This window comes from Centruroides vittatus, unplaced genomic scaffold, assembly GCF_030686945.1.
Source record: "Centruroides vittatus isolate TY-2023 unplaced genomic scaffold, ASM3068694v2 contig_273, whole genome shotgun sequence".
Lineage (NCBI taxonomy): Eukaryota > Metazoa > Arthropoda > Arachnida > Scorpiones > Buthidae > Centruroides > Centruroides vittatus.
In genome coordinates, this window is record NW_027121739.1 from 1,260,620 (window position 1) to 1,274,376 (window position 13,757).

At 28.1% G+C, this 13,757-nt stretch overlaps 1 protein-coding gene across 1 annotated transcript in view; it reads left to right on the plus strand.

Moving 5' to 3' along the window:
* LOC136971867 (noelin-like) overlaps positions 1 to 11,282 on the plus strand; it is an 81,284-nt gene extending 70,002 nt beyond the window's left edge. Inside the window, exons 5-10 of the mRNA XM_067266381.1 lie at positions 788 to 931; positions 4,427 to 4,555; positions 4,632 to 4,916; positions 7,707 to 7,745; positions 8,232 to 8,291; positions 9,901 to 11,282. Of these exons, the coding sequence (XP_067122482.1) occupies positions 788 to 931; positions 4,427 to 4,555; positions 4,632 to 4,916; positions 7,707 to 7,745; positions 8,232 to 8,291; positions 9,901 to 10,673 (1,430 nt within the window). The 3' untranslated portion in view covers positions 10,674 to 11,282. The remainder of the gene's footprint in view (positions 1 to 787; positions 932 to 4,426; positions 4,556 to 4,631; positions 4,917 to 7,706; positions 7,746 to 8,231; positions 8,292 to 9,900) is intronic.
* Positions 11,283 to 13,757: the final 2,475 nt, after the last annotated feature.

Consider the following 13,757-nt stretch of genomic DNA (forward strand, 5'->3'; position numbering starts at 1 on the left):
AAAATTATTTTTAATGACATAAAAATGAAAAGAGGAAGGGAAAAAAATGGTAAAAGTCACGAATATTTATTAAATATTCAAGTTATTAAAATATTTCCAAGTTAAGAAAGGAAAGAGATAAAAAAGATAAAGAAGAGGAGGATGCTGGAGATGGGACGAGTCAGCAAAACTTATTGTTCAATCTTGGTTTGCAAAATTGCCATTCCACATCAAAAGAAAAAATTATATTTCAATTCTTCATTGATCTTCAATTCTGATCAAAGATTTTAGTGAAATTAAATATTTAATTAGAAATTCTGAAAAGTTTCGACTTGTTACTTGCCTGATTCTAATGCTTTTGTATTGCTGAATGATGAAAGACGTTACGATCGATTTCGCTTCAGTAAATTGAAGAGGTATATTGTAGATTTGTGTAAACAGTACAAGAAGTTTTCTATTTACTAAACGCTAGAAGTATTCTGTTTACTTTTATGAATGAACCAGCGACATATCGCTGTCAATTTTTCTAATATTTTCTCCTTTTTAATATAGAGCCAATAGAGCTTTAAATGCCGTTTTCAAATATTTAAACTGCTTCAGAATATTCACATTTTTACTAATTTATTATATTTGTTTAATTATAATTCATACCTTCGTTCAAATTTTCTATGGCATTTATCGTTAAGGAACTATAGGATAAATTTACGAGAATCTGACCTCGACACGTGAGTTTGCGGTGATAAAAATGACTTTTTAAAGATTTATATAACTTTATTGCTATATTAATTGGCTTTATTATTTGGTATAGTTGCTCCGAGCATCATAAATAACGAAGAGTTCTACGTTGTAGAAGAAGGTAATCATCTTACATTAACCTGTACAGCTGATGGTGTACCCAAACCTGATATCACGTGGAGCAGAGGTGATTCTGAAAGGTTTCACTCCCCTCATTGTAAGTTACTACTTCTAATTTTAAGAAGAATTATTGTATTTGAGTTTAATTTAATAAATTATATAACTTATAATAAAGCTGCAAACTCCGCATAAAGTATACGTTTTAGAGTTTTAATGTAATTTATTTTGGATTGAAATTATCATTTTTATTATAATTAAAAATCGACATAAATTCGAACTATAAAGCTTTCGTGAAGTGAGGTTGGTATAAAGAAAATTCGTGTATTATAAACTGATATAAAATAATATTTAACTTTCTTTGGTTTATCATCAGTATTCTTCTCTTCCTTATTGTTTTTCCAAGAAAAAATAATAATGAGAGAAGGACGTTGGAAAGAAGCGAGATAAGGAAGAGAAGGATACTGGGAGAAGGAGGATAAGAAACAATATATACATCGAGGATAAGAAAGATATGAAGAGGACAAGCTAAATAGAGAAATGATAGGTTAAGTAGAAAGAGGATAAGAAAGAGGGCAGGCTAAGTAGGAAGAAGGTAAGGAAGAAGGCAGACTAAGTAGGAAGAAGAAGAAGAGGACAGGCTAGATGAGAAGAAAATAGAAAAGAGACAAATATTGAAAGTCTGTTTAGAAAAGAAAAATGTGGAAATATTGAAAAGGGAATAGAGTGCTGAATGAATAAGATAAGAAAAACAAAATAGCGAAACCGAAAAAGCCAAACCCAAAACAATACCCCTGCTCTTGAAAAACAACTACAGAATGACTCAAAATTAATTTTTTCATGTATTTTGCATCTAATATAGCCAAAAACCTCGATATAGTGTTTTCCTATCAGCGTCAACCTATCAGCGAACAGACAATGAATACTTACAAACAAGGCTTCTCCATGAATATTAAACAGCATCTGCGAATTACTAAATGTACGATTTTGCATTGCAAATGACAATGTCATTACCAAATCACGTGGATTTTCAAACACTCAAACTCAAACATGCGTGTAGAATTCATTAATATACATCACTTTTATTGTTTGAATTTCTTCGGTTTAGCGCCACACTCGATTTAATGCCAATTTCAGAAACGAATAAACGATGGCACTAAATCGAAATTCCATTGTATATGTAGATAGAAAATTAATATACAAGTAAAATATATTTTACATACTCTGAAATATGAAAAAGCATTATAAAAATATTCACGTTTTCTATTACAAGGAACTACCATTATCTATAAATATACAAGAAACGCTATGTTACTTCATTTATTTATAACAACACAAGAAAGTAATGCAATTTTCTAATTTTATTTAATCTTAAGTCTCCATTTGAGTCCATTAGTAGATGTTATTTTTTAAATATGTTTATTAACTCTTCAAAGTTTTTATTTTAAGTCTAAATTTTATCAAAGGAAACAAATTTCTAACATGGAGAATGTGCCCTAATGAGTTACAAATGGAGAATGTATCTTAATGAATAACGAGTGCATTAAGATTTATATCTAAATGAATAAATCAAGTATATTTGCATCATTATCCTAAATAATCAGATAATTTTTACATTAAATTACTTTTGAAATGTTTTAGTTTGAATTTACGTTAAATATTGTAAAATTCTTTAACACGGAAAGCTATTCAGCTTATCTAAATATTAAAGCTCGAAAAAGCTTTAAATACTGATATTCTAAGCTCTAATTAATCTCTAAATAATGTTAATAGTTATTTCTAATTAATATAATAATTTAGAGAGACGTTGGAGTTGGAAAATCAACTGAAAATCTCCTTCGCGACTTATGTAAGATGTAATAATAATAAATTGTACGTTTCAACAATCGTTCATTAAACAGCTGTTGAAATGATGAATATTTTGTTGTATATTTCGCATTGTTAACTTGAAACGGATTGGTTATCTCTATACTTATCTTTAAATCAACACGAGGGTATAGAATAAGAAACGCCTACATTAAATTAAATCTTACATTTATCGCAGAGAACCACCTATCTTTATTTCTTTAAAATAAAACAATTTTATTGACATAAATCCATTTTCTTTATTATCTCTAATTATTTTGGAAGTTGTTTATCACAAATTTTGCAATTTTCATTTATATTTTTTTTTTTTTTTTGAAAATGGCTGTAGATTTTTTTCTTTTATATGTAAAATAAAAACTTCAAACATGTTTACTACGTAAACAAATAAATTTAACGATAGGAAAATTTCAAAACTCTTTTAAAAACTTGTATAAAATGTCACCATATCAAATTTAAAATCTCTAGAGATAAATGTGCCAAAAAAATTCACTTACGGAAAAAAAAAACTTAAAAATACATATAAAGCCACTCCAGTTCCATATGTCAATCTTCATAAATTAAAGAACGATCGATTGAGTCATCACTTTGTGACTCATAAAATTGTCTTTAATATTAAATGCCAAGTTAAGCATGGATTTTTTTATATAATCCAAACTTTGTTCCTCTTTCTGGTTTTTCTTCATTTTAATTTTAAAAATATAATATTAAATTCAAAACACTCTACTTAAATTAAATTGACTTTCAGTATAATTTATACCGTTAATATATAAAAACATTATATAAATGATAAAATATGTATTTTTCTGTTTATCTTAAAGAAAATGTGAAGCTAAATCGAAATTAAACTCCTCAACGTCACATTGGGTACGTCAGAAGGGTGTTCTCCAACAATTTTTTTTATTTAAACTTTTTTACCTGGAGTTAAATTTATTTAGAATAATTATTTTTCTATATAATTAAATACTTTAAATGTCTCAAATTCACTAGCAATAAGATCTAGATAATTTAAATTTTTTACTTTTCAGGTGATACAAATTCTGAGCTTTGCTTATAGTTATAGAGAATAACAATACACTGTTAAATATTCTAGATAATCTAAACCTTCTACTTTATATTCTTTAATGTGGGGATGGAGATAAGCGAGATTTTAACATGTAAATTATTACATTCTTTACCATTTTTTACTTTTGTTACTATACCTAAAGTTTCTATCTTAAGATTCCAGATAGACTACACTAAAATTCTTCATTTTTTGAAGCTAAAACTCCTAGAATATTTCTAGGTAATGATTCTAGAATGATTTATAAATCTACAGAACAGCAGAGGCATAAGAAAACTGTAAAAAAAATTTAAAAAATTTAAATTATTTGAGCTAAACAATGACTACAACACAATAAAACAATAATATTTCACTACTTTATTACAAAGAATCACCTCACATTATAAATGAATTGTTACGTACGAAGCATTGATGTAATAATATACCATAAGTTACACGTGACGTAATAATATAATTTTCATTTATTTATATTTTTGTCGAAATAGTGTCGATTTTTATGTCGTTCGTAACGAAAACATCAAATTGACGTAATAACATGTATTATTTTGACAGAATGACTTTATTGTTGCGTAAGAAAACCGAAGCAGAGTTTAAATAAATATATATATATTTTTAAATTATAATTTATTTCAACTAATTTATACTTATTTTATCATTTTTACTTGTTAGTAAAATCTGTTCGAGGCACTCAACTACACTTAAGAAACGTGAAAAGATGGGATGCTGGTACTTACGTGTGCGTGGCATCAAACGGTGTAGCCATGCCAGCTTACAAAACATATCAAGTGGAAGTTATATGTAAGTAAATTTCAAGATGAATATAGATTTTTAACGTGATTAAGTGTCCATTTTACGGTATAATTTGCATTAACAGTTCCACCTCGTATACGAGTGACAAAGACAGTTTACGCATCAATCGGCGAAGGGGCAGTGTTGCATTGTTGGGTAGAAGGATACCCAAAACCTCTGACCATGTGGATGCGTGACGGAAATCACGTACTGGAAAGTGGCAGCGAGTATAAAATTACAGAAACGTGGAAGGATTACAGCTATCACGTGGCTCTCAACATCACTTCAGTACAGAGCAAAGACTACGGAGTTTACAGATGCAGTAGCGTTAACGAAAAGGGTAAATCCCAAGCCAGAGCTATTTTAAAAGGTAAATTTATTCCCCTTTAAGCATTTTATGTAGATAAGAGTACGCACGTACTGTTTGTCTGCCCGTTGAAAACTTAACTAAACACGTACTTTTAATGCATCCCCGATAAATAATGTAATAAAATCTTTCCGACTGATAATTGGAAATTACTGGAGGGAAGCGATTATCTAATTTCGTGTAATTATTTCAATTATTTTTTACTCGTTAAAGTTAATTATTAAAAATTAAATTACTTTGTTTTAATGCTTTCGCATATCGAAGTTGGTGTAAAAATAAAAATGTAATAATCATGTTTTATGACAATTTTTTTACTGATAATTAAATATATATATTATAATAAAACTTCGTCTAATTTAATTAATGAAAATCATTTTTGCTGAATGTAATTTTCCACTTAGTGATTTGGCTGAATTGAAATAGTTTTTATCCTTAGAAAGCTTAATTTTTACATCTATATATATAGGCCTATATATATATATATATGTATAAATAGTATAAATATAAAATATAATATTAAAAAAAAATTCCAGCAACGAATTGCGTGACTTTCCCGGCATTAAACTTAAAATTGTACGTAGCGCCATCTGTTACGAGATTGTATTAAAAAAAACTTTTTATATTATTAATTATTATATAATGGCAAAACTCTTAATTTGTATGATAAATGCTAAAAAGTTTTTTAATAAAATATGATAACAGATGGCACCACACACGTAGTTTTAAATGTTGGGAAAGTTAAGCAACTCGTTGCTTGATTTTATATTAATTAACAAAGTAATAGAGAAGAATAATTTAAAAATAAGAAAACTTTTAAAATATTAATAAAAAAACCCAGAAAAAATGAGAGAATTCAGTTAAAAGTAAAAAAATACACCTACACGTAAAAACCAAGCAAATCCAGCAACGAGTTTCTTAACTTTCCCGGCAACATTTGGTGGCGCCATCTGCTATAATGTTTTATTATTAAAACATTTTATATTTTTAACTATTATAAAATGGCAAAAGGCTTAATTTTGAGGGTAAGAAAAAGTTTTATAAAAAAATTATAAATGGTAATAACGAGTAAAATCGTCATTAAATCTGACTTAACTGGAGATACACACGACTCCTTTTATCTTCCCATCCTCTCGACCTAAAACCACCAAAATTTAACAACCTCAATCTCCCTAACACTCAAATCTCCCTGCAAAATTTCGGAAATTTTTGACAAAAAGCACACGATTTATTAGGCTTCAAACAGGGTAAACAAAATCATGTCCCCCACACACTAACATCCATACATACAGAAATCACCCCCGAACTTTTTGCATTTCTCGACGTTTTAAGGTCCCCCGAGTCCAAAAATGTAAAAATTTAGGGAGGGACATTTTTTGACCGAGGGTCATTCTGTTATATACAACAGCCGGGAAAGTAATAAGATAGCAAAAATCGTAAAAAGCGAAAAAAACAATTAAAATTAAGAAAAAAATAGAGAAATGTTATTAAAAAACGAAGACAAATAGAAAACATAAAAAATCAAACAAAAAATCATAAAAACGTAAGTAAAAACTTCTGTAAGAAATCTCTTCACATCGAAAACTTTTGTCTGATTTTTTTTTTCTACTCAACTTCATCTCCTTCATATTAAAAGTACTTTACTTTTCCACCTTCCACCTTTGTGGCTAATAGAAAAACTTTTTTTTCTAACTTGTTCTAAAAAATTTATTAAACTGAAACTCTAAAAACTTTTCTACTTCGTTTTTATATAGGCTATATATATATATATTTATTTATTTATTTTTTCCCCTTAACTTCGTGTTGTAGAATTTAACTTTCTTGATTTACTCGTATTTTATTTTACTAAATTAATTTTATTGCTTCGGTTCGTATCAAAAATATTTTAAATTTCTTCTTTTTATTCAGCTTTTTAAATTTGCGTAAACTATGACGTAATAATTACGTTTCAGAATTGACATTGTTACGTGTATTGAATTTTTAAAAAATTTAATTATTACGTTATCGAAAAGTATTTTTTACTGTTTTGTTTAAAATTATTGCGTAACACTGCTGACGTAATAATGCATTACACGTGACGATATTTGAACATTATTATTATTGTTTTTTAATGTAACGATACGCGTAACGTCGTAATGTAGATTTCATTAGCTTTTGTATTGTTGCGTAATAGAGAGACGTAAAATTCGGTAATATTTAAACACTTTTTCGTAACAATAAGTTTGAGGTAATAATATAAATTTCCCTATTCCAGCTCTTTTACGTGTAACAATATATATTTCGTTACCCTATTACATAACAATATAACTAGTGTATTGTCGAGTAAGAAAGCTGGTGTAATAATGCATCATCGAAAAGACAATAAACGAACATTTTTACGTAGGAAACAATGTAGTGACGTAACAATATAAATCTGGGAGGTAATTCCTTTATAACAATATATTTTAACAACGAATAACACACGAGATTTTTGTTTTTTTTTTACGGAAACAATAGACGTAACCTGTACTGAATTTAATGAATTATTCTGTTTCAATTTAAAAATATAAAGAAAAAAACGAGCTTAATTACACAGCAATGTAAATGTTAAAGTAATTTTTTAGTTTGAACAAACACGAGTAAATTTTTTACACGTGAACCTTTAAACAGTCTTTCTTTAACAGAAGAAACTTACATTAAGCATACATTTTTAATTTAGTGTCGAGAATTCTCCGTGTGATTATTATTTCTTTTATTTACAATTAAATTAATTAATCATTTTAAAAAATATAATAATAATAATAATTTATCTTACAGAATCAGAAACTGATACTTCAAATCCTGGAAACTATACAGGTAGGTACTTTAACTACTTTCCTTTTTTTATATTTTTCCTCCACTTAAATATAGAATTAGATGGTGTATGATTAATTGGAAGAGACAACACTTCAATTTCTACTTCAAGAGATAAAAAAAACAAAGCTAATAAAGGATAAAGAAAAACTCTTAAGTACACAAAGACCTTGTTTGTCCTTCTGACTAGAACTTCTTACCTCTAATAAGTTACCCTTACAGATAACTCTCTTTTGTTAGAATAGAGCACTCAATCAGTTTCCACAACAGAAGTTTTGATTTAAATGGAATAAATTGGGTGATAGAACGTCTCCTGACTCGCAAAAAAATAAAATACCTTCCGCTTATCTTAACTTTAATATGAGAAAAAATTGAAATTCGTCCAGAAAAGATTTCTCTTGTATCTAAAATTCGCCAATATTTCGAATAAAATGGGTGATAAGTCACGATTCATACCTCAATTTTATTTTATTTTTTTATATTTTCTAGATATATCTTCTGTTAGGTACGATGGTACATCAACCTGGAAACACAGGACGGATGATAAAGGTAGGTTTAAAATGTATACGAAGAATTTTATACCCTTTTTTATTGTCAACACGTCTACAATTATGTTTAAACAGTTAAAAAATGGAAATTTAATAACAAATGGATCGTAATTGAAGCATTGTTGTGTCATAATATAATAGCAAATTGTTTTGAATTTTACTTACAAAAAATGCATTTTTTTACTTTTATTAGTTCAAAAAATTAACAAAAAATTCTTTAAATTTAATTCATTATTACGTAACAAGAGCAATAAATAACAGTTCAAAATTCTTTGTTACGTAATAGAACGCATTGTTGCGTAGTGATATATGATTATTACGTAAAATTTTTATTTTCTGTTTCGATTTTTTCTATTATTATTCTCTCTAAATTTATCAACTATTCAAAGACACACGCATTATTAATATTGATATAATCCACGTGTATAAAAATTAAAATAAATATAATTCCGTGACTTTGTATCGAAAAAGAAGAATAAAAAAATAATAATAATATTTCACTGTAATACATAAGTATTTAGCATAATTTATTCGAAAATACTTAAAGTATTTTTGCCTTTTATCATTCTTTTATCCACGAACAGGTCCAAATCCCTCTTATCATCATCCGAAAGCGATTTATAAACTATATCTGGATTCAGTAAACGCTGTTTTATCATTTCCTTATGATAATCCGTTCCATACAGACCATAGATGTTAAGCACTTGTTGATAAATCGGCTGTCAAACTGGCTGCATTACTTAGATCCATCTGACTGTTGGTTAAGCAGACATGCAAACGTATTATGGAAGGTCCCCGCCAATTTCCTTTAAGTCAACAACCCCAAATTAAAGCAATCTCGGTTCCCATGACAACCGTTTCGCTTTCTCTTTACATTGCAAAGAATCTTTCCCCTCTAAAGACAAACATGAAAGGGAATACTTGAATTAATACTTGAAGTATGTCTTACCTTGCCTTTTTATCTTCATAAATACATTTATTTTCTTCCAATCGTGTATCGAGTGTTCACCGTAACGTCTCCTTAATTAATTTTTACATATCGTTACATTTTTATTACGTCAAAAAAGAAGGTGGCGTTACGTATAAAGTGTTGTTAATTCTTTAACGATGTCTGTCTGTTTAATCCTTCGAGCAGAAATTCAAATGTCCTTCGAATAATTTAATTTAAAAAATACAGAAAATAAGAATTTTCCCTTGTTTTACGTCAAGCTACGTGTATTTATTACATGGTAAAAGAAATGTGACGAAATAATACACGAAATCTATATATATTGAATTTCGCAATAATCAATTTGATTTTTGTATTGTTACGTAACAATATTATTTTATTATTACGAAAAAAAACGTGTTATTACATGTTTCATTGTTATATATCTCGATATTATTACGTAATTCAATCTTTGTGACGTAATAGAGTGAATTTTATAAATTCTTTTATTACGTAATAATGGGTTTTCACTCAATTTCAAAATTGAATTTTTTATATTTCTCAAATCAAAATGAGGTTTTGAATCATTTGAACCCTCATTTTCATGGTTTTGAATCGACAAAAACCTCAAAGAATGAAATTTTATGACATTTTTTATCTTTTTTTTCCTTTATTATTTTAGGTTGTTTACTAAGTCAAGTGGGTAAACCAGTCTTTTATCGTTACACACCAGTAGAATGGGGTACGTGGATGCAGGACACATACCCCAGAACATCTCAAGATTCACAGAAACTGTGGATGACCATAGACACCGATCCGGATCTTCTCTACGAATATTCAGACAAGGAGGCATTTCGTAAGGACAACTGCACTAAGAAGTACACCCTACCATACAAATTTGTGGGAAACGGTCAGGTGATCCACAACGGATCCTTCTATTACCACAGAGAGAACACCAACCAGCTGATTAAATTCGAATTGCAAAGTGGTACCATAACCACCTCGTCGATACCTGATGCATCCCACCAACCAGATCAATTTCTATATTCCACGCGCCATAACTTTATGGATGTAGGCGTGGACGAGAACGGCATGTGGCTAGTGTATTCGAATTTACACAACACAAATACAATGGTGAGGAAACTGAATCCCGATACCCTAAATACCGAAGGTGTTTGGAACATCAGTCTGGATCACAGGCACGCTGGGGAGATGTTTGTAGTTTGTGGTGTGTTGTACGTAGTTCAGAGTGCCACAGAATGGAAATCTCACATAGCATCGGCGTACGATCTTTATGGAAACCAAATGGTCCATGTTAGTTTAGATTTCACCAACCCGTTCCGTCAGAACACCATGATTTCCTATAATCCAAGATACGCTTTCATATACACATGGGATAAAGGAAACCAATTAATTTATCCGGTGCGATTTGTTAATCCAATTATTAAAAATTAACCCACCCCCCTTCGTGATATTTTTCTCTCCATAACCGTATTTTTATGAAGTTCAAAACTCGAATATATATGGGAAAAAATTAATATAAAGATAAATTTATATTGGGCACACTCGCACTTTTATAATTTTAAATTTTAAAATAATAATTATAATAATAACAATAATAATAATAATAATAATATAATAATATAAAATAAAAATAAAAATAAAGTTGAATAATGATTTCTTTCCTTTAAACTATTCGTTCGTACCGAGTAAAGATGTGAATCGTGGAGGAAGTGATGCGGAAGAGCAACTGGATAACTATGTTCTTCCGCATCATTAAGGACTCTTTAAAGTTTAAATTTCGAATTAGAAAGTTTCAAATAGAATAAAATGGTATTTTGTCTAAGAACAATTTGTTAAAATAAGATTTTAGAATTTTTGTTTCCCGTTTTCTTTACTAACAACACACGCATCAAATGCATGGTCCATCTTTAAATCTGATATAATGAGCGAGTGAAGACTTTTTACTGAAAGAGGAAAAAAATATATAATAGTGAATAGTGGACAACGTACACTAAATTGTGTAATTTTATTGAAAATAAATGTTTCTGTACAAAAAATAAATAAGTTTCTTGCAATTTAATATGAATACAACACTCATTTTTTTATTATTAAAAAACATTCTCGTAAGAGTTTTCTAATAAACAAGCACATTAATATATAGAGTTGAAACCTGCTAGTGTGACCACCTGTGTAAGAAGACCACTTTGAGCTGGTCACTTCAGTGGTTCACATTAGCAGGTTTCACTGTATTTAATATTAACTCAATGATGATAATATATTTATTGTATTTTTAAATAACCTAAAAAGTTCAAAGTTTACGAAAAATTCATTCCCTTTAATAGTCAAAAAGAATTTCTGAAAATATATAATAAACAAGCAAACATAAATTAATAAAGATGATGTCTGTATACGAATAAATGGCAATATTTTTTTTATATTTAAGGACGTGGAATATCAAAAACGTTCTTTTTAACACGCCTAAATATGCAAATTACTAAGCTTTCAACTCGCCTCTCTAAATTAAACAAAATTAAAAAAAAAAAAAACACACAAATAAATTTAAATAATATAAAATGTAAATCACGCTACTTTTATTAAAATTTATAAGTTTTCTTAAATAATAAAAGTATCCTGAGATATAATTATAATTTTATTCCTCGATTTATTAAGTATAATGCGTGCAAAGCGTTATACTAGAAGGAGAATCTCGTTATATAGATTATTTATTTTTTAAAAAATAAATAAAACAAATTTAGATAGAAAAGTTTTCAGATTTAATGTAATTTCTAAGGAAATTTTTATTTTTTTCCTGTGATTTTTTTCTTTTTTATTCTCAAAATAAATTGAAGAATAAGTACGGGAGCTTGTCAGATGGATATATATATATATAATTTTTTTCTTACTTTTCTAACAACTAAATTGCAGAACATTGATTGAGTAATGATATCTCCACCCTAATGGAAGTACAAGAAAAATCTAAATTGTTTTCAAACTACGAATCTTCCATTACACGAAAAAACTTCTTAGTTATATACAGCCATTCACTTAAAGAAATCGTCCATTTTCTTCTATTGAAATCGATTTTTTTTCTTTTTAAAAATCAGTTGTTTATAATTGAAAACAATCAATTTCATTACAATTAGCGATTTAAAAATTCAAACCATTATTACGTCACAGAAACCGAAGCGACGCCGATACATTCGCCATCTATTGTCCTAATTATAAACTATAGCAAGAAATATTTCCAAATTATAATCGAAAATATAACTTTAAAAAAATATATTTTTCGGGAAAATTAAATAATTCGAAATGAATTTTATATAATTCATTAAAAATGCGATGATAAATTTTATTAATTGAAACTTCATTATAATTAATTATTTTCACTTGTTTGACTCAACGTCGATTAGTGTCGTCATCTAGCGGCGATGAAACGAGTTAAGAGAGTGGAGTTAATTAAACTTCATTTTAAATTTGTTATTAATGAGTAAAAATGTCTTATTTAAACTTTATAATATTTTTTTATATATTGGATATTTAAATATATTCGTAAATCTAACGATTTTCGTCACATTTCTATTGAAATGAAGTGAATAAATTTGAAGGAAAAAAAAGAAGAAATTGGAAATGCAAAATTTTTTCGCCAGCTGCCTTTCATTGGAAGAAAATTGGACCATTATGAATGTTTCATCACGGTTTTACTCCATTATAAGAACAAATAAAAATTGTTATAAAAATAAAAGTAGCTGAGGTAAGTGTAGCAGATGCTAAATGAGATGCAGAGTGTATTTTTATTGAACTTATCTTTTTTTCCTTACATATTAATTTTCAAATATTTTTAAATGAATCAACAGATGGCGCTACAAAAGCTCACCCAAATCAAATTTTTATCCTAAAAAAATAACAATAATAAAAATTAATTTTAAATCACTTACACTTAAATTCTTTATTAATTTCCCTTTAGTTACAAATTTAGCCCAAAGATGGCGTTACGGAAGAGATTAAACCCCGTACTTTCACTTTTTAGTTAAAATAAAAAAGCAATTAAAATCTTAACTTAATTCAAATTATTAATTACCGATTAGTTCTAAATACCGCCAACAGATGGAAGCAGCATAAAATGCCATAATATTTATTCAAACACGAACATTTCTTTTATTTATTTAAAATCTTAATTAATTAAATTAAATTAATGTTACACTTTTTTAATCATTTAAGATTTAAAAAAATAATTTTTAAAAAAATATATATCTATATATATTAAATACTCCTTTGCCATCTGTTATTGATAATATGAACTAATTCAAAAATTAATATATTAAATAGCGTTATTTCGCCATCTGTTGAGAGCAATTGCAAATTGCCTCCATTTTTTTTTCTTTCTTCCTTCTGTAGTGGGGGTTAGTGACGCGGATGACATCATCATCGTCATCACCATCTTCATCCCCGCACGTGCAATGCCAACTGTCCAATTAATCAAAAGCACTCCCCCAGCTTTTGTTTGGACCGCGGGTGTTCCTCTCACCTTTTTCCTGT